Raw genomic sequence first — 27729 nt, 5'->3', positions numbered from 1 at the left:
ATAGGTTAAGCGAATGGGCTAAGGTTTGGCAGATGGAATACAATGTCAGAAAGTGTGAGGTCATCCACCTTGGGGAAAAAAAACAGTAAAAGGGAATATTATTTGAATGGGGAGAAATTACAACATGCTGTGGTGCAGAGGGACCTGGGGGTCCTTGTGCATGAATCCCAAAAAGTTAGTTTGCAGGTGCAGCAGGTAATCAGGAAGGCGAATGAAATGTTGGCCTTCATTGCGAGAGGGATGGAGTACAAAAGCAGGGAGGTCCTGCTGCAACTGTATAGGGTATTGGTGAGGCCGCACCTGGAGTACTGCGTGCAGTTTTGGTCACCTTACTTAAGGAAGGATATACTGGCTTTGGAGGGGGTACAGAGACGGTTCACTAGGCTGATTCCGGAGATGAGGGGGTTACCTTATGATGATAGATTGAGTAGACTGGGTCTTTACTCGTTGGAGTTCAGAAGGATGAGGGGTGATCTTATAGAAACATTTAAAATAATGAAAGGGATAGACAAGATAGAGGCGGAGAGGTTGTTTCCACTGGTCGGGGAGACTAGAACTAGGGGGCACAGCCTCAAAATACGGGGGAGCCAATTTAAAACCGAGTTGAGAAGGAATTTCTTCTCCCAGAGGGTTGTGAATCTGTGGAATTCTCTGCCCAAGGAAACAGTTGAGGCTAGCTCATTGAATGTATTCAAATCACAGATAGATAGATTTTTAACCAATAATGGAATTAAGGGTTACGGGGAGCGGGCGGGTAAGTGGAGCTGAGTCCACGGCCAGATCAGCCATGATCTTGTTGAATGGCGGAGCAGGCTCGAGGGGCTAGATGGCCTACTCCTGTTCCTAATTCTTATGTTCTTATGTTCTTATGTATATTAGGCTCTACTAGAGGCTCTACAACATGGACCAGTTGGGCCAAAATACCTGCCTCTGTGATGTACTTTTTTTGCAATGTGAAGGTTCAGTTTGTTGCTAACTTAATTCTAACTGAAGTAACAACCTCCCCGCAAACAAAAGTAATCGGCCTAGAAATTTGGGTGTTTGCACGAAAGTCGGCACAAACGACTTTTCGCCCAGGCAAGGCACCGCTAACGACTCCCGCTAATTGGCGGCAACCCTTAGCATCCCGCTCCGCTGCGCCGGCGATGATAACGTTGTGCAGCGCCCTGTTAGTGCCCCCGACCCTAAATTGGGGTATCACCCCCTGAAGCTGGGCCGGGCGATGACATTATTTTGCACTCCACTTCCTTTTGGGGCCGGGAACCCCAATTTGTGGCAATAGGCAAGACATCTGCTCCTGGCGCAAAGTCTCGCGAGTGTGAATGTTACCGCCCCCAAACGGAATGCAACGGAATCTTTTGCCCATAACTTTTCTTTTATTTAGAAGTAAAAGTATGTAATTTTTTTGCTTGAATATAAAATGATGCTGATTTAATTATTATCTTCTACATGTGTGAACCGTAAAATAATTAAACTTCAGAATAAGGCATTCAAGCGTGTGATCAAAATATAGGCCTACGATATGGAAATATTATGTTAACCGCGTTTGTCAAACATCTGTTGTCCTGCAGGGACACAGTTATTTGGATCAATGATAATTTCGCTAGATATCTTCATGTACTGAAATTACCACATGAAATGGCCATGAAATGAAGATGCTTATCTCAATTTCCACTATTTATTTTTTCTAAACAGAGTGCAATTGCCACGGCAAAACAGATGATTGTTACTATGACCAAAGTGTGGCTGATGGCAATCTGAGTTTGAACATCCTCAGCCAGTACACCGGTGGAGGTGTATGTGTTAATTGCACCAACAACACAGCAGGTATCAACTGTGAGACCTGTATTGATGGCTTCTACAGACCGTACAAGGTAACTGTTGTGTGAAGCAGAATCCTTTCAACTCACCCAGTTCCTCTGGCACGAAGAGTCACTGAGCCAACTTTCAGTTTCAGTCTCGTAGCACTGTTGTGGTATCAAGGTTATGCATTTCAAACCACAATGATATTATTCTTAATTTTTTTTCATGTATTGGTAGATATCTTTTTAAATCAGGATGGAATTCAAGTTATTAATTAAATGATCAAATACTTAAACGAGTGGAAGTTTGGTGTGGTTCGGTTTGCTTATAATGTTGATATATTTGTAGGTCTCTCCTTTTGACCGTGATCCTTGCTTGCCATGTGGTTGTGACCCAGCAGGATCTGTGAATTCTACTTGTTTGAAGGATGACAATCAAGCAGTCACAGAACGTGGTAAGTTGATTTAAAAATGTGGTTTCTTAGCCCCATTTACATAAATATCAATCTATTCGACAGAGGCTACAGAGGAGATTTACGAGGATGTTGCCAGGACTGGAGAATTTTAGCTTTGAGGAAAGATTGGATAGGCTGGTTGTTTTTCTTTGGAACAGAGGAGGCTGAGGGGAGACCTGATTGAGGTGTATAAAATTACGAGGGGCCCGGATGGAGTGGATAGAAAGGACCTATTTCCCATAGCAGAGAGGTCACAACTAGGGGACGTAGATTTAAAGTAATTGGTTGAAGGATTAAAGGGGAATTGAGAAGAACATTTTTCACCCAGAGGGTGTTGGGGGCCTGGAACTCACTGCCTGAAAGGGTGGTAGAGGCAGAAACCCTCAAAGCCGTTAAAAAGTACTTGGATATGCACTTGAAGTGCTGTAACCTACAAGGCTACGGACCAAGAGCTGGAAGATGGGATTAGGCTGGATAGATCTTTTTCGGCCGGCAGAGACAGGATGGGCCGAAATTGCCTCCTTTTGTACTGTAAATTTCTATGATTCATCAATAGACCTTTATGTATTGAGAGACTGGGAAGAAGGGCCACTGCTATAGTATATGGCAAAGTCATGGGAATATAGGCAATTACAGACTCTTACTTGGCTGGTTCCAAATCTAATACCTTTGAATGGCCCAATCTCTCAAGTATCTATCGAATTCACCTGTACTTTATTCCACACTATCTGCGTTCACGGCCTCTCAAGGTAATCTGTTCCACACTTTCATCATCCACTGCGTAAATTAGTTCAATCTAGAAGAGGTCTGTCTTAAGTTTTTTGTTACATTATAAAGCATTATTCAAATAAATCTCCATTGATTGCTTTCTAATTTTTTTTGTACTAGGTCTTTTCCCTGGTCAGTGCCACTGCCGAGCCGGTTACGCTGGGAAGATGTGCAACCATTGTGCTTTGGGCTTTAAAGGCTTTCCCAGTTGTATGCGCTGCAACTGTAGTATAGTCGGCAGCATCAATGACGATCCTTGTGCTGAGCCATGCCAATGCAAGGTTTGTAGACACCATGTGACAATATATCTCCTCTTTACATTTTCTTTCATCATAGGCAGTCCGTCAGAGTCAAGGAAGACTTACATTTTCTTTAAGAGGGTAGATGCTGAGAGCTTGTTTCCCCTGGCTGGAGAGTCTAGAACTAGGGGTCATTGTCTCAGGATAAGGGGTCGGCCATTTAGGACTTTTCTTCACTCAGAGGGTTGTGAATCTTTGGAATTCTCTACCCCGGAGAGCTGTGGACTCTGATGGAATCAAGAGATATGGGGTTCGGGCGGGAAAGTGGAGTTGAGGTAGAAGATCAGCCATGATCTTATTGAATGGTGGAGCAGGCTCGAGAGGCTGTATGGCCTACTCCTGCTCCAACATTATGTTATTGTGTTTCCTCAGTACTGCACAGAAAATTGTTTGCTTAAGTTCTGTACTGGGGCTTGCACCCACAACAATCTGTTCAGAGGCAAGAGTTCTACCCTGGAGCCAAGGTTGACACTTAGGCCTGGAAATTCCTGGGGCTCCGCTTTGCCGGCATAAGTGCAGCTCCTGGCCGCTGTCTCCAAAGGCCAGAAACCCCGTCATAAATTATGAGGACGGGTCATTCGTGTATCTGGGGCGAACCGATCTGCCCTTCCAAGGCAGAGTGGACTCTTCCTGAGGCCCTCGGGAGCCAAAGGAAAATGTTTTTTTGATCTCTTGGGGGGCGAAATTGGGGTGCGCGCCGTTTGTGGGCGGTAACTGAGGGGAGATCGGACTTCCTGCGCCCGGCGTGGAAGTCCCGTCCCGGCCGTGAAATTGCAGTTAACGTTTCTCACAAGAACAATGTCCTGTTGGGGGCGTGTGTCCAGGCGCTATTCTGGCGGGTTTGGCAGCACTAAATGGTTTCTCCATGCAGCATTGACTTGTTTCAAAGCCCCTCCCTTCCGTTAAAGGGGAAGGATGCTGTGAACTCTGCAGGCCCTCTGATGGCCTCCACTGGGCCACCAGGGCTGCATGGTGCCGTGGCCATAGCCCGGCACCGAGATGGAGTGCCAGGCTGCACAGTGACTGCCCGAACCACACGACAGCAGAGCAGAACGGGCTGACCGCTGAGTTGGCTGAGGAAAAAAAAATGGTGGCGCACGGCGCAGCGCACCTCCTCTTTAACTTCCGCCCCACGAGCGGAGGTCGTCCCGGTACGCGACCCGCATGGCTGGCGCTGACATCGCCCGCGGCAGCCTCGCGGGGCACTGGCCAATTTCTGCCGTGGGGCGAAAAGGGGTCGCCGCACACGGCAATGCCGTCATCACCAGAGGCACGCAGCCCAGGGCGCTACCAGCGGGCGCAGTGCTATCATGTTCATGCCTCCGCTAACTCCCGCGCTATTCACATTTCATAAAGTTGACTTCAGTTAATGTCATGAGAGTAGACTTATTTTTAAACAAGTGTTTCTAGAATATCACTCTTCTATCGTAATGTGCAATAAATCAGAAAATGTTGGCGATGCCCACGGGTCAATCAGCACTCTTCCAACACAATTTAATTATATTTTAACATCTCTTAACGTTCAGAGAATAAGAGGTTTATTAGGGCATAAAACATTTATCAATGGGAGGCCTGCAGCCAATCAGCACAGGCATTGAGCCCACTTCAAAATCCTTGGGGCTCACTTTATAGACACCACAGATGAATCAGTTTAAGGACCCCTTTTCAAAATGAGTTCCCAATGAGGGGAGCAGGCATCGCTCAGGAGTCTTCCGCAGCCCCCACAGTTACCATCAAAAAGTTAGTATTTCAGAAAACCCTTCTCGTGGAGCTAGTAGCCCGCCCAACACCCCTCCTGTGCCTTACCGGGTCAGCCTTAGCTCAGTGAAAGCAGCCTTGCCTCTGAATCAGAAGGTTGTGAGCTCAAGCCCCACTTACATAAGAACATCAGAATTAGGAGCAGGAGTAGGCCATACGGCCCCTCGAGCCTGCTCCGCCATTCAATAAGATTATGGCTGATCTTCGACCTCAACTCCACCTTCCCGCCCGATCCCCATATCCCTTGATTTCCCCTAGAGTCCAAAAATCTATCTATCTCAGCCTTGAATATACTCAACGATTCCGCATCCACAGCCCTTTGGGGTGGAGAATTCCAAAGATTCACAACCCTCTGAGTGAAGAAATTTCTCCTCATCTCAGTCTGAAATGGCCGACCCCTTATCTTGAGACTATGCTCCCTAGTTTTAGACTCTCCAGCCCGGGGAAACAACCTTTTTAGCATCGACCCTGTCAATCCCCCTCAGAATCCACTTCAGCACCCCGAGCACATAATCTTGGCTGACACTCCAGTACCGTACTAAGGGAATGCTGCACTGTCATAAGCGCCATCATTTGAATGAGACGTTAAACCGAGTCTGCCCTTGCAGGTGGATATAAAAGATCCCACGGCACTATTTTGAGGAAGACCTGGGAGAGTTCTTTCTAGTGCCCTGGCCAATATTTATCCCTCAGCCAACACATAAAAACAGATGATCTGTTCGTTATCTTATTGTTTGTGGGAGCTTGCTTGTGCGCAAATTGGCTGCCGCGATTCCTATATTACAACAGTGACTACGCTTCAAAAGTAATTCATTGGCTGTTGAGTGGTTTGGGCCATCCTGAGGTCGTGAAAGGATCTATATAAATGGTAGTTCTTTCTATGCCTGAGGACCACTGTCGGCAAGGCGGGCAGCCTGAAACAGTTTTCCCCCATCGGGTGAGCTGCATGGGACCAGCACCAACGGCTGGAATTATCCGAACAAGGCCGCAGACCAAAATCTATCGATCCTCAGTGCCTCTTGATTTGGGCGCACGCCGCTAAAGAGATGAATATTTACCCCCTAAAATTCCAGAGACGCTTACTGCGCTCGTAATATTTCTCTATCCACTGTTTTAATGGGTGTTATCCAGTGACCGATGTTCCCCCTCATTTGTTTTGGGTGCGGAGTCCCTTTAACGCACTGGGCGGCCATTTCAAAATTTCACTCGTGCTCGAAATGCTCCGTTGAAAAGCCGCTGACCAGCCAGCGCAGGACCTCCAGAGACCCGCAGCTTAACAGGAACATTGCTAGTGACATGTCACCTGGTGCATGTGACTACTAAAGGAATGAATGATACCTGCTTTCACTGCAGGAGGTTGTGAATGATGCTTGTTATTATCAAACGCCTAGTGTAAATCATACAATGCACTGCCAGTAATTCATTCTCGGACCCAGAGTAAAACGATTCTGAATTACAGAGAAACGTGGAGGGAGAGAACTGTGACCAGTGCAAGCCCGGATTCTACAATCTGCAGGAGAGGAATCCTGAAGGCTGCACAGAATGTTTCTGCTTTGGTCTCTCTGGTGTTTGCGAAAGCATTTCCTGGCCTATTACACAGGTGAGTGCTGACTGGTTAACTACGCTTGATTTACATTTGCCAAATGATTGTCCTTGTGGAATTGAACCACACTGTGTTCTCGCTTAAATTGGAAAAAGATGAAGATGGGTGTTTCGCAAGCCATTATTACTCCAGCACACTGCGTGTAGATGGGGTCGGGCAAACAGCGCAAGTTGGAGTTCAGCTCTACACTGTTTTCGAAAGCGATTTAAGGGTTGTTACGGATTTGTAAGCTGTCGCTGTGCTGGAGATTATTAAATCAGCTCTGTGTTCATAGCTGGTCAGTTACTGTGTTGCCAAAATTGCTTTGCAAGGCTACACAGTCGATTAACTCTCTCTTTAAACTGCGAAGCTGTGCAGAAGAAAATTGCATGGATTTTATGACATTTTGGTGTCTGTAGATTGCCTCGTAGCCTTCTCAGCCATTGCACAGACGTTTTGGGCTTAATAAACGCACAAGCATTTTTAGAACCAGTTAAAGGTCATCAGGACCAAACAAGTCAATACTTCACCACGAGATGGAATTCAGTCCTGAGCTATCGGGGAGGAGGAGGAGGGGAGAGTTCGAACTTGTAACAGAGTAAGAAATGCCTGTACCTGCAATCAAGTTTAATTTAATCTGGATATTGGCTCCAGTTTGCCAATATGTCATGCTGTGATTGGGATGATTATTTGGCGGCAGTATGGGTGTCATGTAACACTCTTTATTTTAAAAAATTCACCTTAAAATGAATAAACTTTTCAATCAAACTAAAAGGCGCAAGATTGTTGCTGCAATTGTAAGTTTTGATTCACAATTTAAATGAAACCCATCGCGCCATCTCCAACTCATTCTTGTTCAGGGCATCACAGCAGTGCAATTCCTTACTGCTCTTTGATCTTATCAAGGTCTTTAATCATACAATCTACAGATGTTTAAAATCCACCTTGGTGTCACCTAACGTCTAAAGCTGATTTAACTCTTCTCTGCTCCGACTATTTGCATACTTGGTAACATCCTACACTGTCGACCTTGATCCCCTTCATCTCGTTTTCTCAATACCAAGACACTTGCTCAAAATCTAACTTTGGGCTCTTTGTATAGACGTCGGGTGAGAAATTACACTCTCGCCCGAAGGGGCCGCTATGTCGGCAGAGTGGCTACCCATATTTCAGGTCCCAAACAGTGGCTGTGAGTTGAATTTCTCCCCATGGTTTATTTTACGGGATACTGGGCTTCATAAATAGAGGCATAGAGTACAAAAGGAAGGAAATAATGATGAACCTTTATAAAACACTGGTTCGGCCTCAACTGGAGTATTGTGTCCAATTCAATGCATCGTACTTTAGGAAGGATGTGAAGGTCATATAGAGGGCAAAGATTTACGAGAATTATTCCAAGGATGAAGGACTTCAGTTACATGGATAGACTAAAGAAGCTGGAGTTGTTCTCCTTGGAGCAGAGAAGGTTGAGAGGAGATTTGATAGAGGTGTTCAAAATCACAAGGGGTCTGGACAGAGTAGACAGAAACTGTTCTCATTGACGGAAGAGTCACGAACCACAGGACACAGATTTAAGGTGATTGGCAAAATAACCAAACGCTACATGAGAAAAAACTTTTACGCAGCGAGTGGGTAGGATCTGGAATGCACTGGCTGAGAGGGTGGTGGAGGCAGACTCAATCGTGGCTTTCAAACGGGAATTGGATAAGTACCTGGAGGGAAAAAATTGCAGGGCTATGGGGAAAGGGCGGAGGAGTGAGACTAGCTGAGGTGCCCTTGCAGAGAGCCGGCACGGGTTCGATGGGCCGAATGGCCTCCGTTCAATGATTCTATTATTCTAAATACAAGCAACTTTGCTCTGACATGAGACTCTGATTTCATGCTTTCTGGAGGATTGCTTTTGTAAATCGAAAACTTTTCAAAGCATTGAAGTTAATGAGTAGAAGTTTCATATCAGACTAATCCAGTGTGCAGGTGTCCCAAGGACCTCCCTTATTTTAATTTACTGCACTATTGGTTGGGTAGGTAATAACCCTGCCTGAATGTACAAAAAAATCAATTTGATTTAAATATGTCTAAAAGAAAGATATGTGACTCAAACATGTTCCCATTCTGAATATTTGTTTTTTTTCAAGCACGTTGAAGTGATTGTTCATTCCACTGAACAACCAGTTTGTTATTTTTAACGCAGAACTTTCTCTGGTATTTAAGTATTGACTTTTTGTAAATAAAGAATACCGTTAGTCCAATATTGATTATCATTTAATTTGTATATAATTTTCATCAGCATTGTTGACCCATTGGTGAATGGCATTAATTATATTTGTACCGTGCAGAATCTTGTTATTAACAATGCAAGACAAATATTGCATCATTTACATTTTTATTCTGAAGGTCATGGATGTTAATAGCTGGCAAGTGACTGATCGTCAGGGTATAAAGAGAGTGCGACCCTATCAAGATCTGTTTGATGGCCCCAACCAAATGAGCATCAACACTACCGAGGCCAGGAAATCCCTGCCTGCTTTGTATTACTGGACAGCTCCACAATCATACTTGGGTAATAAGGTAAATCCATTTTTAAAAACATTTGAAATTAACCCTTTATTTTGAAATTGAAATTTTTTTTTTATAGTATTGCCTTGACTGGCTGCTGAGAAAGTGCCCAATAAAGTTTTATTTATAAAGGACAGAATTAACTTTGCTGAAGGAGACATTGGCTCAAGGAGATGTGGCCTTACGGCTAAGGGGATCAAGGGGTATGGAGAGAAAGCAGGAATAGGGTACTGAGGTGAATGATCAGCCATGATTATATTGAATGGTGGTGCAGGCTCGAAGGGGCGAATGGCCTACTCCTGCACCTATTTTCTATGTTTCTATGTATGGAGATCAACTCCGTTTTAGCGACATACCTTTTATTTTAGTAGAAAATGCCTTAACACACTCACAATATAGGTAAATGTACTTCACGTGTATCTTTACTTAACAAACATCTGCCACCATTCAGTAACCAAGGAAGTAAAGTACCCACAGTGATTAAAAGACACGTGTACGCTCAGTTACCATTTTACAAACAAGCACACAGAGGTTAAAGTGCACACATGCGAATAGGAGTATTGAGAGCACATGCCCACTAAAGGTGTCTTTTACTCACTTCTTATTTACTAATCAGAATTGCAATTAGCCACATCCGGATTCCAAATTATCCAGATGTGAATAGTGGTAAATGTATTGGTCGGCCCTGATCGCTAGCCCCCTTCACCCTGTAGAACGCGACCACCCAGTGAAAGCTCTGTCCAGCCCAGACCTCCTTCCTGCAGGAAAAGTGAGGAAGGCATTGCCATTTCCAAGTACTCCATTTGCCACTTGTTGTAATTTGCAGGCTGCCTGACGTGACAAATGGTTCCTCTGGTGGAATGGAAGGATGTGGTGGGATGAAAGCTTCGCACTCTGGCAGCCTTCCCTGCCAGAGGAAGAGTCATTCCTCTTCCAGATCTTGTCTGCGGGTTATCCTACAGCAGATGCCACGTACTCTGTAGCAGCCACCCTTGTGAAGCAGAAGCTCAAAAGAAAAGTGCCCTGTATTTGCTTCATGGGTTCTTGCCTTAAGAATTCACAGCAGTGCATTGCTATTAAGAACTAGTTGGTTTATTAACAAAGGTTTAATAATCACGCTACACATTACCAGTTCATCCACTAGGCTCACAACTGCGTGCCTCATCGTGGATGACCTAGACCCAACTGACTAGGATTTTATTGAATCTTATGAACATCACAATGTAACAGCTCTACAACTATTTTAAGTTGCACCTGTAAATCAAGTGCCCCCTGATTAAAGGGGGGCACTAAAACCAACACATTAAACAAGTTAAACTTTTGACGGTAATCTTAAATCAAATTAAAATTTGGTTGCTTGGGCTGACGACGCACTCCAGTCCCTCCAGTGCCCACCTCTCGCGGAAGGCCGCGAGCATACCGGTGGACCAGCTCCACCGGTACGGATGTAACCGCGGGAGAGAGGCAGGCAGGCGGGTTGAACGACCCCCTCGACCTCCCGCCACCTTGGCCATGCCCAGGAGCAGTCCTACGAGGAGGCCTTCCGACCTGCCCGCTCCCCGCCGCACGTGGTGCCCAAAGATCAGGAGTGTGGGACTGAAATGCAGCCAGAATTTGAGGAGCAGCCCCGTCAAATATTGCAAGAGGGGCTGCAACTTCGCACATTCAATAAAAACGTGGAACACAGACTCGTCTGGACCGCAGAAATTGCAGGCGGCCTGGGAGCCTGTGAACTGACTTTAAAACTTATTGCACGGGACTACTCCGTGCACCACCCTCCAGACCAAGTCCCTAATAAATAAGGGGAGGATTCCAGTGTAGCGAGCACTCCATTGGGAACGCCCGCCTAACCCGGACGGCAAGGTGGTGCGCCATGGCGTGTCCGGATGGCAGATGAAGATGGCACAGTGGGGAGTGTGCAATAGCAGCCCATACAGGAATCCCCTCCGCGCAGAACGACAGCTCTACAACTATTTTGTTGTAAACTAATAATCAAGTGCCCCCTGATTAAAGGGGGGGGGGGGCACACTCCAAAAACCTTTCAAGTGTCCCCTTGTTTTTTTTGGGGGGGCACTAAAAATGAAGGGAACACAAATATCCAGAAATTGCAGAAACCCGGGATTGAACCAGAAACCTTTAGATCTTCAGTCGAACACTTTCCCAACTGAGATAATCAAACCTATGAGTATACTCACAGGTGCATACATTACAACAAGTCTCTTCTGGCATGTCCAGGTAGAGGTGGCAGGTTCAATAAACACAGAATCGGGGGTAGTGATGGTACAGGCAGAATGTTTCAAGCCATGTTGCACCTTTGGCTCCTCGTGATCCGCAGTACTAACTCAATGCGCAAAATAATTCCGCTCCTCACCACTTTATATGCTTCCATTTAATAAAGCAGCTCCCAAGCTATAGGGAGGAGAATTCTGTCAGGAAAAAAAACAAATGAATAATGGGTGGATGTGATATATTCACAGAGCACAGCACACACAGCTTCTAACATGGCAGGCAGCTCTGTCGAAAGCTTCCGGAACATGCCTGGTTCTGTTTATTATTAACTCTGGAGTTGCAGTACACAATAAGTCCACATCCATGGTGTGGAGCTACAAATATTACAAGCTTACAGACATTACACTTCTCCCTCCTTAATGAAGAAGTTATTATAACAAACATCACACATAACTTTCATTTTTATACATAACACAGGATATAGACTTATTTTTTTCCATATTTACAAATTTAACTTTACCACTTGCCTTCTGTTTCGAAGAGGATACCTTCGCTCTCGAATAGAAACTTCCAAACATGGTGTCAAATTTAAACTCATTCGAGGCTCATCCTGAGGAATGTTTTCCTCCACAGAATTTCCTTGATTTTCATTTCAACTCAATCTAACTTCAGGCTCTTTGTTTTCCTGACTCGGACTCAGAGTTTCATTCTGATTCTCTCCTGGATTTGTTTCCAGTACATTGGATTTAGGATTTGCTACTGGTGTATCAAAACTATCTGATGAGTCAGAAATAATTGAATCATTCCCACCTTCATCTCCTTCCATGTCTGTAGGTAAAATATGATCAATATGAACAAACCTAACCTGTCCATTATTAAACATCTTTACCAAATATGTGCGAGGACCACATATCTTCACCACTCTTCCTATTAACCACTTTAGCCATTTATGGTGATGGTTCTTCACTCTCACGTTCTGGTTTAATTTCACACATCTCTCTTTTACTCTACCTCTATCATGATTCTCTTTCTGTCTTAATTGTGTCTCTTCTACGGACTGTGCCAAATTCGGTTTTAACAACGAGAATCTGGTTCGTGGCTGTCGTTTGAGAAACAAATCTGCTGGAGTTCTACCAGTAGTTGTATGAGGAGTATTACGATATGTAATGAAAAAATTAGCCAATTTGTGATCCAATGACAACTGTCGTTTCCTTGGATTTGGATCTAACATTTGTTTTATGAGGGCACGTTTTACAATTTGTAAAGTGCGCTCTGCTGCACCATTAGAGACAGGGTGGTATGGTGGAACCTTCGTATGTTTCACACCATTTTTGCTTGTGAACTGTGCAAATTCTTCTGAATGAAATTGTGGTCCATTATCCGAAACAGTTTCTTCTGGGAGGCCAAATGAAGAAAATAATCTTCGTAAAATGTCCAGTGTTTTGCTTGTTGTTATTTTCCACATTGGGAACACCTCAACCTACCTCGAATGGCTATCAATCACAATGAACAATTGTTGTTCTTCTAGCTCAGCAAAATCGATATGTACCACCCTGGGAGGCCATTTCTATGTCTGTAATGGTACTGATGGTGGTTGCTTGCTTACCGATTGACATGTCGTATACTGACTCACGAAGTATTCTATATCTTTATCAAGACCTGGCCACCATAAATAACTGCGTGCAAAACTCTTGATCAAGCACATTCCCAGGTGCTGGTCATGAAGGTCTCCTAATAATTTGGACTTGAATTTATTTGGTATAACCACTCTTGCGCCCCACATGATACAATCTTTATCGACTGATAATTCTTTCCTTCGAATGTAGAATGGATGAATATCTTTGTCTGTTACATGGTTTGGCCATCCATTTGCAATATAATCATACACCTTTAACATAACTGGGTCACGTTTAGTTACTCTACCAATCTCTTCAGCTGTGACTGGCAGTTCATCAATGTATAAAAAATAAAACACTTCTTCCCTATTGGGTGTAATTTGTGATGGGGAAGGCAATCTAGACATAGCATCAGCATTACTGGGCTCAGTTGATCGTCTGGATTCAATATCATATGTATATGCTGACAAAATCAAAGCCCATCTCTGCATTCGGGCTGCATCTAATGTTGGAACTGGGGACTTTGGATGGAGGAGTACTGTTAGGGGCTTATGGTCCGTAACAATGGAAAACTTACGACCATTCAAGTATTTGTGAAACTTCTTGACCCCAGAAATTAATGCCAAAGCTTCCCTTTCAATTTGCGCATAATTACTCTCACTGGCACTGAGAGTGCGTGAAGCAAAAGCAATTGGTCTCTCCTCCCCACTACTTAATATATGAGAGATCACTGCTCCAACTCCATACGGAGAGCTAGCTAGCTTAATCTCCTTAAATATGTCATAGTGAACTAACATAGTGCTCTCTATTTGCTTTTACACTCCTTGAATGCTGTATCGCATTCTTTTGACCACTTCCAATGGACCTGTTTTTTCAATAGCTCATTCAGTGGATGTAATACTGTAGCCAAATTTGGTTGGAACTTCCCTTAATAGTTCAAAAGACCCAAGAATGAACGAAGTTCAGTGACATTCCTGGGAGTGGGTGCTTTTCGAATTGCATCCAATGTCTACTCTGTACCCTAAGTACTCCACTGAGTTTTGAAATAACTCACACTTACGAGCAGATACTCGTACTCTGTGTTTCTCTAGCCGTTTGAGGACTTCATTCAATATGTTATTATGAATTTTCCTATTTGGTGCTGAAGTTAGTATGTCATCCAAATAACATACTACCCCTTCAATACCTTGCAAAATCTGGTTCATTATCCCTTGGAATATGGCAGGGGTGGAAGACACTCCAAACGGTAGCCTATTAAATTGATATAGGCCTAGATGAATATTTATAGTCAAACATGATTTGGACTCCTCATCTAGTTCAAGCTGTAAGTAGGCATTTATAAGATCCAGTTTTGAGAAAATCTGACCACCTGTCAGTGCTGTGAACAAATCTTCGATATTCGGCAATGTATTCGGGACATTACCCTCTAGAACCTGGTTTACGGTTACTTTATAATCACCACACAATCTTACCTTACCATCGGACTTAGGTACAACAACAATGGGTGTAGCCCAATTACATCGATCTATCTTACAAATAATGTTCTCAGTCTCTAGTCTTTTGAGTTCTTACTCAACTTTCTCCTTGAGTGCATATGGTACGGAACATGGCTTGTAGTAAACCGATCTAGCATCCTTCTGTACCCTGACACTCGCCTTGAAGCCTTGGATCGGACTGCCCGTTTCGCAGAACACCTTTGGATACTTCTTGATAACCTCATCCGTTGATGAAAATCTCACTTCCACACAGAAAATCTCACTCCAATCCAGCTTCAGTGATCTCAACCAATTTCTTCCAAGTAAGGCAGGCTTGTCTCCTTTCACTACTAATAGAGGCAAGTTCTGAAAGTGATCCTTATATTTCACCGGTACGGTGATACGACCTAACACAGGAATTTTCTCTCCCGAGTAGCCTCGCAGCTCTATCTTGGATTTCTCCAGTTGGAAATCACGCAATTTGTCAAGGTATAGCGACTCCGGTACTACACTCACGGATGCACCCGTGTCAATTTCCATTGGCATCTTGAATCCCGCAACATCAATGTGGATTTTGATGCTTTCCGAATCATTGTCCATTAACCTCGTGCTCCTAATGACGTGTAACTCTATCATCTCCTCGTCCTGTTGTTGTTCTTCCATGCTATGTAGTCTCTGAGGATTTCTACTCATAGCTTTGAACGCTGGACTCATAGCTTTGAAAGCTGGTTTACCCTTCAGTCAGCATGCCTTCGCAAGATGCCCAGTCTTTCTGCAGGAGAAACACTCTGTCTTCACATATGGTCAACTTTGAGCAATGTGTTGTCCCAGGCACCTATAGCATGACTTCGACGCTCTGTTAGAATTTCCAGTTTACTTTGAACCTGCAGGCGATTCACCTCGGTTGACTGATGACCATAATTATTATTTACTTCTCGGGAATATTGATCGGCCATGCCCATCGACCTCGCTGTCTGACAAGCAAGCTCAAAAGTCAAGTCATCCGTCGTCAATAACTTTCTTCTGAGTGCATCATTTTTCACCTCACAAACAAAACGATCTCATAATGCTCGGTTTTGAAAGTTTCCAAAATTGCAGTGAATCGATAGCTTTTTTAATGCTACGATGTAATCACTGATACTTTATTCAGTCTTTTGATTCTGAATCCAGAAATGATAGCTTTCAGCAATTTCTAACGGTTTGGGGTTATAGTGCTGCTCCAGCTTCGTTAAAATCTCTTTAAGCGTTGTGTCCTTTGGCTTGTCAGGCACAAGCAGATTTACAAGGGTTTCGTACAATGCCGGACCCGCCTCCCATAAGAAGATAGCTCTCTTACGTTCCAATATTGCCTGATTCTGAACTGCATTGTCCGGAACTTCAATTATGTCATTTGCAATGAAATACATTTCTAGCCGATTCACATATGCTTTAAACCTTTCCCGGTCGTGTCTATATTCACCCAAATGTCGCATTACACCTGCGGGTGCTGCCATTTTTAATTTCTAGCTGTTCACAATGTGTTGTATTTTACCAGGATAGCGCAGATGAATACGTGGCTTGAGCAGTGGTGCAGCAGGGAGGGATTCAAATTCCTAGGGCATGGAACCGGTTCTGGGGGAGGTGGAACCAGTACAAACCGGACGGTCTGCACCTGGGCAGGACCGGAACCAATGTCCGAGGGGGAGTGTTTGCTAGTGCTGTTGGGGAGGATTTAAACTAATATGGCAGGGGGATGGGAACCAATGCAGGGAGACAGAGGGAAACAAAAAGGAGGCAAAAGCAAAAGACAGAAAGGAGATGAAGAAAAGTGGAGGGCAGAGAAACCCAAGGCAAAGAACAAAAAGGGCCACTGTACAGCAAAATTCTAAAAGGACAAAGGGTGTTAAAAAAACAAGCCTGAAGGCTTTGTGTCTTAATGCAAGGAGTATCCGCAATAAGGTGGATGAATTAACTGTGCAAATAGATGTTAACAAATATGATGTGATTACGGAGACGTGGCTCCAGGATGATCAGGGCTGGGAACTCAACATCCAGGGGTATTCAACATTTAGGAAAGATATAATAAAAGGAAAAGGAGGTGGGGTAGCATTGCTGGTTAAGGAGCAAATTAAGGCAATAGTTCGGAAGGACATTAGCTTGGATGATGTGGAATCTATATGGGTAGAGCTGCAGAATACCAAAGGGCAAAAAACGTGAGTGGGAGTTGTGTACAGAACTCCAAACAGTAGTAGTGATGTTGGGGAGGGCATCAAACATGAAATTAGGGGTGCGTGCAATAAAGGTGCAGCAGTTATAATGGGTGACTTTAATATGCACATAGATTGGGTTAACCAAACTGGAAGCAATACGGTGGAGGAGGATTTCCTGGAGTGCATAAGGGATGGTTTTTTAGACCAATATGTCGAGGAACCAACTAGGGGGGAGGCCATCTTAGACTGGGTGTTGTGTAATGAGAGAGGATTAATTAGCAATCTCGTTGTGCGAGGCCCCTTGGGGAAGAGTGACCATAATATGGTGGAATTCTGCATTAGGATGGAGAATGAAACAGTTAATTCAGAGACCATGGTCCAGAACTTAAAGAAGGGTAACTTTGAATGTATGAGGTGTGAATTGGCTAGGATAGATTGGTGAATGATACTGAAGGGGTTGACTGTGGATGGGCAATGGCAGACATTTAGAGACCGCATGGATGAACTACAACAATTGTACATTCCTGTCTGGTGTAAAAATAAAAAAGGGAAGGTGGCTCAACCGTGGCTATCAAGGGAAATCAAGGATAGCATTAAAGCCAAGGAAGTGGCATACAAATTGGCCAGAAATAGCAGCGAACCCGGGGACTGGGAGAAATTTAGAACTCAGCAGAGGAGGACAAAGGGTTTGATTAGGGCAGGGAAAATGGAGTACGAGAAGAAGCTTGCAGGGAACATTAAGACGGATTGCAAAAGTTTCTATAGATATGTAAAGAGAAAAAGGTTAGTAAAGACAAACATAGGTCCCCTGCAGTCAGAATCAGGGGAAGTCATAACGGGGAACAAAGAAATGGCGGACCAATTGAACAAGTACTTTGGTTCGGTATTCACTGAGGAGGACACAAACAACCTTCCGGATATAAAAGGGGTCAGAGGGTCTAGTAAGGAGGAGGAACTGAGGGAAATCCTTATTAGTCGGGAAATTGTGTTGGGGAAATTGATGGGATTGAAGGCCGATAAATCCCCTGGGCCTGATGGACTGTATCCCAGAGTACATAAGGAGGTGGCCTTGGAAATAGTGGATGCATTGACAGTCATTTTCCAACATTCCATTGACTCTGGATCAGTTCCTATGGAGTGGAGGGTAGGCAATGTAACCCCACTTTTTAAAAAAGGAGGGAGAGAGAAAACAGGGAATTATAGACCGGTCAGCCTGACATCGGTAGTGGGTAAAATGATGGAATCAGTTATTAAGGATGTCATAGCAGTGCAATTGGAAAGAGGTAATATGATTGGTCCAAGTCAGCATGGATTTGTGATAGGGAAATCATGCTTGACAAATCTTCTGGAATTTTTTGAGGATGTTTCCAGTAGAGTGGACAAGGGAGAACCAGTTAATGTGGTATATTTGGATTTTCAGAAGGCTTTCGACAAGGTCCCACACAAGAGATTAATGTGCAAAGTTAAAGCACATGGGATTGGGGGTAGTGTGCTGACATGGATTGAGAACTGGTTGTCAGACAGGAAGCAAAGAGTAGGAGTAAATGGGGACTTTTCAGAATGGCAGGCGGTGACTAGTGGGGTACCGCAAGGTTCTGTGCTGGAGCCCCAGCTGTTTACACTGTACATTAATGATTTAGACGAGGGGATTAAATGTAGTATCTCCAAATTTGCGGATGACACTAAGTTGGGTGGCAGTGTGAGCTGTGAGGAGGATGCTATGAGGCGGCAGAGCGACTTGGATAGGTTAGGTGAGTGGGCAAATGCATGGCAGATGAAGTATAATGTGGATAAATGTGAGGTTATCCACTTTGGTGGTAAAAACAGAGAGACAGACTATTATCTGAATGGTGACAGATTAGGAAAAGGGGAGGTGCAAAGAGACCTGGGTGTCATGGTACGTCAGTCATTGAAGGTTGGCATGCAGGTACAGCAGGCGGTTAAGAAAGCAAATGGCATGTTGGCCTTCATAGCGAGGGGATTTGAGTACAGGGGCAGGGAGGTGTTGCTACAATTGTACAGGGCCTTGGTGAGGCCACACCTGGAGTATTGTGTACAGTTTTGGTCTCCTAACCTGAGGAAGGACATTCTTGCTATTGAGGGAGTGCAGCAAAGGTTCACCAGACTGATTCCCGGGATGGCGGGACTGACCTATCAAGAAAGACTGGATCAACTGGGCTTGTATTCACTGGAGTTCAGAAGAATGAGAGGGGACCTCATAGAAACGTTTAAAATTCTGACGGGGTTAGACAGGTTAGATGCAGGAAGAATGTTCCCAATGTTGGGGAAGTCCAGAACCAGGGGACACAGTCTAAGGATAAGGGGGAAGCCATTTAGGACCGAGATGAGGAGGAATTTCTTCACCCAGAGAGTGGTGAACCTGTGGAATTCTCTACCACAGAAAGTTGTTGAGGCCAATTCACTAAATATATTCAAAAAGGAGTTAGATGAAGTCCTTACTACTAGGGGAATCAAGGGTTATGGTGAGAAAGCAGGAATGGGGTACTGAAGTTGCATGTTCAGTCATGAACTCATTGAATGGCGGTGCAGGCTAGAAGGGCTGAATGGCCTACTCCTGCACCTAGTTTCTATGTTTCTATGTTTCTATTACCTCAGATTTTGTAGCTTTTTGTCCAAAGACAGAAGCTTCCAAAGTCTCTCTGTCAGCTGGCTGAATCCTTCACCAACAAAATTTCAGCTTTAAATCATCCAAAAAATCCCATCTCATCGCCAAATGTGATATATTCACAGAGCACAGCACACACAGCTCCTAAAATGGCAGGCAGCTCTGTCGGAAGCTTCCAGAACATGCCTGGTTCTGTTTATTATTAACTCTGTAGTTGCAGTACACAATACGTCCACATCCACAGTGTGGAGCTACAAACATTACAAGCTTACAGACATTACAGTGCACGATTCAGTAACACCAATTAATGCATAGGGCAGAGGGCAGCAAAATTTAACAGAGAGAACAAAATCAACAAATATTCTTCAAAGTAACTGCAGCATTATCCTTTCTCGTTTAACGATTGCGTAAATCTAAACCCTCTGCAATCATGTGATGTGGAGTCATTTCACAAAGGACTCCACTTAAACCGTGCTGGGACTAGAGTCCTGGCGAATCAAATAACCAGGGTTGTAGAGAGGGCTTTAAACTAAATAGTGGGGGGGGGGAGGGGCGGGGGGGTTCAGCTGAACGAAAATGTAAGAAGTCAAAGAATAAGGAGAAGGCAATCGAGCAGGGCAGCACTGGGGGAAATGCAAACCAGAGCATGACAGGAAGGGACAGAATGTATAAACATAAAAGTGAATCGGAAAGTGGGGTCAAAACAGGAAAAATGGGTAAAAAAAACAAATTTAAAAGCTCTTTACCTGAATGCAGGCAGCATTCTTAACAAAATAGATGGGTTTACGGCACGAATAGATACAAATGGGTGTGATCTGATAGCCATTACAGATATGTGGTTGTAAGGTGACCAGGATTGGGAACTAAATATTCAGGGGTATTTGACAATTCGGAAGGACAGACAGAAAGGAAAAGGAGGTGATGTAGCTCTGTTAATAAAGGATGAGATCACTGTGTTAGTGAGAAACGATTTTGGCTTAGAAGATCAAGATGTTAAATCAGTTTGGGTGGAAATAAGGAATAATAAGGGGAAAAAAGTCACTGGTGGGCGTAGTCTATAGGCCCCCTAATAGTAGCTACACTGTTGGATAGAGTATAAATCAAGAAATAATGGAGACTTGTAAAAAAGGACCGGCAATAATCATGGGAGATTTTAACCTTCACGTTGATTGGACAAAGCAAATTGGCCTGGGTAGCCTTGAGGAAGAGTTCATAGTGTATCCGGGATAGTTTCCTTCAACAGTATGTTGCGGAACCAACCAGGGAGCTGGCTATCTTAGATCTGGTACTGTGCAATGAGACAGGATTAATAAACGATCTCCAAGTAAAGGATTCTCCAGGAATGATTGACCATAACCTGGTTGAATTTCAAATTCAGTTGGAGGGTGAGAAAGTTGGATCTCAAACCAGTGTCCTAAGCTTAAATAAAGGAGACTACAAAGGTATAAAGGCAGAGTTGGCTAAAGTGGACTGGGAAAATAGATTACAGAGTCGGAAGGTTGATGAGGAGTGGCAGACATTTAAGGAGATATTTCATAACTCTCAACAAAAATATATCCCAATGAGAGGGTAAGACTGCAAGAGAAGGGATAACCACCTATGGCTAACTAAGGAAATAAGGGATGGTATCAAATTGAAAACAAGGGCATACAATGTGGCCAAGACTAGTGGGAGGCCAGAGGATTGGGAAACTTTTAAAAGCCAGCAAAGAACGACGAAAAAAATAATAGAGGGAAGATAGATTATGAAAGTAAACGAGCACGAAATATAAAAACAGATAGTCAGAGTTTCTACAGGTACATAAAAAGGAAAATAATGGCTAAAGTAAATGTTGATCCCTTAGAGGATGAGACTGGGGAATGAATAATGGGGAACAGGGAAATGGCAGAGACTTTGAACAAATATTTTGTATCGATCATAGAAACATAGAAACATAGAAAATAGGTGCAGGAGTAGGCCATTCGGCCCTTCTAGCCTGCACCGCCATTCATTGAGTTCATGGCTGAACATGCAACTTCAGTACCCCATTCCTGCTTTCTCACCATACCCCTTGATTCCCCTAGTAAGGAATTCATCTAACTCCTTTTTGAATATATTTAGTGAATTGGCCTCAACAACTTTCTGTGGTAGAGAATTCCACAGGTTCACCACTCTCTGGGTGAAGAAATTCCTCCTCATCTCGGTCCTAAATGGCTTCCCCGTTATCCTTAGACTGTGTCCCCTGGTTCTGGACTTCCCCAACATTGGGAACATTCTTCCTGCATCTAACCTGTCTAACCCCGTCAGAATTTTAAACGTTTCTATGAGGTCCCCTCTTATTCTTCTGAACTCCAGTGAATACAAGCCCAGTTGATCCAGTCTTTCTTGATAGGTCAGTCCCGCCATCCCGGGAATCAGTCTGGTGAACCTTCGCTGCACTCCCTCAATAGCAAGAATGTCCTTCCTCAGGTTAGGAGACCAAAACTGTACACAATACTCCAGGTGTGGCCTCACCAAGGCCCTGTACAATTGTAGCAACACCTCCCTGCCCTTGTACTCAAATCCCCTCGCTATGAAGGCCAACATGCCATTCTTCACAGTAGAAGACACTAAAAACATTCCAATAATCAAGGGGCTATAGGGAGGGAGGGAACTTAATACAATCATTATCTCTAATGAACTAGTACTCAGTAAAATAATGGAATTAAAAGCGGACAAGTCCCTCGACCTTTTGCATCCTAGGATCCTTAAAGAAGTGGCTGCAGAGATAGTGGATGCATTGGTTGTAATCTACCAAAATTCCCTGGATTCTGGGGGGGTCCCAGCGGATTGGAAAACTGCAAATGTAACGCCCCAGTTTAAAAAAGGAGGCAGACAGAACGCAGGAAACTATAGATCGGTTAGCCTAACATCTGTCATTGGGAAAATGCTGGAGTCCATTATTAAGGAAGAAATAGCAGGATATTTGGAAAAGCATAATTCAATCAAGTGGGGTCAGCATGGTTTTATGAAAGGGAAAACATGTTTGACAAATTTGCTGAAGTTCTTTGAGGATGTAATGAACAGGGTGGATAAGGGGGAACCAGTGGATGTGGTGTATTTGGATTTCCAGAAGGCATTCGATAAGGTGCCACATAAAAGGTTACTGCACAAGATAAAAGTTCACAGGGTTGGGGGTAATATATTAGCATGGATAGAGGATTGACTAACTCACAGAAAACAGAGAGTTGGGATAAATGGGTCATTTTCCGGTTGGCATACCGTAACTAGTGGGGTGCTGTAGGGATCTGCTGGGGCCTCAACTGTTTACAATCTATATTAATGACTTGGATGAAGGGACTGAGTGTAATGTAATCAAGTTTGCTCATAAGAAATAGGAACAGGAGTAGGCCATACGGCCCCTCGAGCCCGCTCCGCCATTCAATAAGATCATGGCTGATCTGACCATGGACTCAGCTCCACTTCCCCGCACGCTTCCCATAACCCCTTATCTCCTTATCGTTTAAGAAACTATCTATTTCTGTCTTAAATTTATTCAATGTCCCAGCTTCCACAGCTCTCTGAGGCAGTGAATTCCACAGATTTACAACTCTCAGAGAAGAAATTTCTCTTCATCTTTGTTTTAAATGGGCAGCCTCTTATTCCAAGATCGTGCCCTCTATTTCTAGTCTCCCCCATCAGTGGAAACATCCTCTCTGCATCCACCTTGTCAAGCCCCCTCATAATCTTATGTGTTTCGATAAGATCACCTCTCATTCTTCTGAATTGCAATGAGTAGAGGCCCAAACTACTCAACCTTTCCTCATGAGTTAACCCCCTCATCTCTGGAGTTAACCTCGTGAACCTTCTCTGAACTGACTCCAAAGCAAGTATATCCTTCCGTAAATATGGAAACCAAAACTGCACGCAGTATTCTAGGTGTGGTCTCACCAATACCTTATATAACTGTAGTAAGACTTCCATGCTTTTATACTCCATCCCCTTTGCAATAAAGGCCAAGATACTATTGGCCTTCCTGATCATTTGCTGTACCTACATACTATCCTTTTGTGTTTCATGCACAAGTACCCCCAGGTCCCGCTGTACTGCAGCACTTTGCAATCTTTCTCCATTTAAATAATAACTTGCTCTTTGATTTTTTTCTGTCAAAGTGCATGATCTAACACTTTCCAACATTATACTCCCATCTATCAAGTTTTTGCCCACTCACTTAGCCTGTCTATGTCCTTTTGCAGATTTTTTTGTGTCCTCCTCACACATTGCTTTCCCACCCATCTTTGTAGCATCAGCAAACTTGGCTACGTTACACTCAGTCCCTTCTTCCAAGTTGTTAATATAGATTGTAAATAGTTGGGGTCCCAGCACTGATCACTGCGGCACCCCACTGGTTACTGATTGCCAACCAGAGAATGAACCATTTATCCCAACTCTCTGTTCTCTGTTAGTTAGCCAATCCTCTATCCATGCTAATATATTACCCCCAACCCCATGAACTTTTATCTCGTGCAGTAACCTTTTATGTGGCACCTTGTCAAATGCCTTCTTGAAGTCCAAATACACCATATCCACTGGTTCCCCTTTATCTACCCTGTTCGTTACATCCTCAAAAAATTCCAGCAAATTTGTGAAACATGACTTCCCCTTTATAAATCCATGCTGACTCTGCCTGACTGAATTTTGTTTTTCCAAATGTCCTGCTACTGCTTCTTTAATAATGGACTCCAATATTTTCCCAACCACAGATGTTAGGCTAACTGGTCTATAGTTTCCTGCTTTTTGTCTGCCTCCTTTTTTAAATAGGGGCATTACATTTGCAGTTTTCCAATTTGTTGGGACCTCCCCAGAATCCAGGGAATTTTGGTAAATTATAAACAATGCATCCACAATCCCTGCCACTACTTCTCTTAAGACCCATAGGATGCAAGCCATCAGGTCCAGGGGATTTATCTGCCTTTAGTCCCATTATCTTACTGAGTACCACCTCCTTAGTGATTGTGATTGTGTTAAGTTCCTCCCCCGTGATAGCCCCTAGACTATCCACTGTCGGAATATTGTTAGTGTCCTCTACCGTAAAAACTGATACCAAATATTTGTTCAGAGTTTCTGCCATCTCTATTTTCCCCATTACTAATTCCCCGGTCTCGTCCTTTAAGGTACCAATATTTACTTTAGCCACCTTTTCCTTTTTATATTACCTTGCTATCTGCAGACACTTGCTATTGATACAAAGATGGGTGGGAAAGCAAATTGTGAGGACGACACAAAAAATCTGCAAAGGGATATAGACAGGCTAAATGAGTGGGCAAAAATTTGGCAGCTGGAGTATAATGTAGGAAAATGTGAGGGTTATCCACTTTGGCAGAAAAAATAGAAAAGCCAATTATAATTTAAATGGAGAAAAATTGCAAAGTGCTTCAGCACACAGGGACCTGAGGGTCCTTGTGCATGAAACACAAAAAGTCAGTGTGCAGGTACAGCAAGTAATCTGGAAAGCAAATGGAATGTTGGCCTTTATTACAAGGGGGATAGAGTATAAAAGCAGAGAAGTCCTGCTACAAGTAAACAAGGTATTGGTGAGGCCACACCTGGAGTACTGCGTGCAGCTTTGGTCTTCGTATTTAAGAAATGATATACTTGCATTGGCGGCTGTTCAGAGAACGTTCACTAGGTTGATTCCGGAGATGAGGGGGTTGACTTATGAGGAAAGGTTGAGTAGGTTGGGTCTATACTCATTGGAGTTCAGAAAAATGAGTGGTGATCTTATCGAAACATATAACATAAAGAGAGGGCTGGACAAAGTGGATGCAGAGAGTATATTTGCAATCATGGGGGAGACAAAAACTAGGGGGCATAGTCTCAGAATAAGAGGCCGCCCATTTAAAACTGAGATGAGGAGCAATTTCCTCTCTGAGGGTTGTAAATCTATGGAATTCTCTGCCCCAGAGACCTGCGGAGGCTGTGTCATTGAATATATTTAAAGCGGAGATAGACAGATTTTTGAGCGATAAGGGAATAAAGGGTTGTGGGGAGCGGGCAGGGAAGTGGAACTGAGTTCATGAACAGATCAGTCATGATCTTATTGAATGGCAGAGCAGGCTCGAGGACCCAAATGGCCTACTCCTGTTCCTATTTCTTGTGTTCTTGTGACAACAAATGTCCGGATTCTGTTTAAGAAGTGGAAAGAAGGCCGCAGAAATTGAGGCACCGTGAAAGAGTCCATTTTTTTAAAAAAAGGAGCCGGGACACAAGCGTAACAAAAAAAAACAGATTGTAAGCGGAGATATTTACATAGATCAGCCAGGGAGCAAGAGTGACAAACTGCTTGAGGGTGGCAAAAGAGCCAGAGGTGACATGAGGAAGCATTTTTTTTACACAGTGAGTTGTCATCTAGAATGCACTACCTGAAAGGAAATTGGATAAATACTTGAAGGAATATTTTTTTACTGGGTTATGGGGAAAGAGCAAGGGAGTGGGACTAATTGGATAGCTCTCTCAAAGAGCAGGCACAGGAACAATGGGCCGAATGGCCCCCTGTGCTGTACCTATGATCCAAGAAGAAATCTACTTTGGAATGTAGCAACAGGAGTATGCCATTCAGCCCCTCGAGCCTATTTCGTCATTCAATAAAATCATAGCTGATCTGTATGTTAACTCCATCTATGCACCTTGGTTCCATTCCCCTTGCCTAACTAAAATCTATCAACTGTTGAAATGTTCAATTGATTCCCCAGCCTCAACAGCTTTTTGAGGGGGAGTTCCAGATTCCCACTACTCCTAGTGGGAAGAAGTGCTTCCTGACAACATCCCTGAACGGCCTAGCTCTAATTTTAAGGTTCTGCCCCCATTTTTCTGGACTCTCTCCCATCAGAGAAAATAGTTTTCTCTCTATCTACCCTGTCAAATCCTTTCATCATCTTCAACACTTCAGTTATATCACCCTTTAATGTTCTGTACTCAAGGGAATACAAGCCTAGTCTGTGCAACCTCTTCTCATAATTTAACCCTTTTAGCCGTGCTGTCATTCTGGTAAATCGTCACTGCACCGCTTCCAAGGCCAGTATATCCTTCCTGAGGTGCAGTGCTCAGAACTGAAAGCAGTACTCTAAATGTGGGTCTAACCAGTGTTTTATGTACCTGGAACATAACTTCCAGTCGCTTGTATTCAAGCCCCCTTAAGATAAAGGCCAATACTTGAGCAGACCAGGCCCCAGGAGCTTGGGTTTGACCAATTCTTGTCGGCGAGGTGCAAACTGTGGGAAGAGTTAACCCGTGAGGAGACTATGATGAGAGATCAAGGTAAATACTTATTCTATTTAAATAAGGCCCATCCATGCTAGTAGCAAGGCCTCATTTTCTGCCATGCAAGTTGTGGCTGAGAAAATGGGGCATGGACTGTTTTCAGTCACGCAAGATCAGAGCCCTGAGTGACCGACCCATGATTGCTTCTCGAGTCTCCTCATCGTCAGCAAAGCCTTAAAAAAATCAGGGCTTTGGAACGTAACTCAGAGGAGCCATCATTGGATTCTGTACTGCTTTATCCAGATTTTAGTTTCTCGTCAATAAATATTGAGCTATAATTTGTGGCCCCTTGGCCGCGTACGAGGCCGCGCAGGTTCCGGGTTTAGGCATGCGCTGCGCATACGCCAAAACCCAGAACTTGCGATACATCAAGAGTTCTCTTGACAGATCGCACGCAACCCTGGGAAAAGGGCTTCTGCGGGCGGAGAGTTGGGCTATTTGCCCAACTTCTGACCAACGAATGCCCGTGAAATTCTTACGACTGGTTGCTTTTACCAGCGTAAGAGTTTTTTTTTAAAAAACAGAAACATAAAATTTTATCCATCATTTATACGTTAAAGACCCTGTGCAATAATATATGTTTATTTTTAGCTCTGTTAAAACGTGTAAATTTATTTTCCAAAAAATAGAATTTTTTAAAAAATATTTAATTAAATTCAATTTTAATTATTTTTAAATATGTCATTGTTTCTTTAATTTATTTGATATGTAGAGGTATTTTTTGTGTGATTCCCATTCATACTTGTGGAAGTTCTGTACATACGGAATCCCCATAAGTATGAATGGGGATTCTCTTCTTTGATTGGTTGGGCTGGCCCACGTGATCCCAGGGGTGCTTAGAAACATAGAAAGATAGAAAATAGGTGCAGGAGTAGGTCATTCAGCCCTTCGAGCCTGCACCACCATTCAATAAGATCATGGCTGATCATTCCCTCAGTACCCCTTTCCTGCTTTCTCTCCATACCCCTTGATCCCTTTAGCCGTAAGGGCCACATCTCACTCCCTCTTGAATATATCCAATGAACTGGCATCAACAACTCTCTGCGGTAGGGAATTCCACCGGTTAACAACTCTCTGAGTGAAGAAGTTTCTCCTC

At 43.7% G+C, this 27729-nt stretch overlaps 1 protein-coding gene across 1 annotated transcript in view; it reads left to right on the top strand.

Annotated features, from left to right (window-relative positions):
* lama1 (laminin, alpha 1) overlaps positions 1 to 27729 on the top strand; it is a 439104-nt gene that overhangs the window by 192715 nt on the left and 218660 nt on the right. Inside the window, exons 8-12 of the mRNA XM_070895870.1 lie at positions 1696 to 1874; positions 2152 to 2257; positions 3146 to 3306; positions 6542 to 6682; positions 9059 to 9232. Of these exons, the coding sequence (XP_070751971.1) occupies positions 1696 to 1874; positions 2152 to 2257; positions 3146 to 3306; positions 6542 to 6682; positions 9059 to 9232 (761 nt within the window). The remainder of the gene's footprint in view (positions 1 to 1695; positions 1875 to 2151; positions 2258 to 3145; positions 3307 to 6541; positions 6683 to 9058; positions 9233 to 27729) is intronic.

The sequence above is a fragment of the Pristiophorus japonicus genome, chromosome 1 (assembly GCF_044704955.1).
Source record: "Pristiophorus japonicus isolate sPriJap1 chromosome 1, sPriJap1.hap1, whole genome shotgun sequence".
NCBI classification, from domain to species: domain Eukaryota; kingdom Metazoa; phylum Chordata; class Chondrichthyes; family Pristiophoridae; genus Pristiophorus; species Pristiophorus japonicus.
The sequence above is the reverse complement of the archived record's forward strand: the minus strand, read 5'-3'. Positions and strand labels throughout refer to the sequence as shown.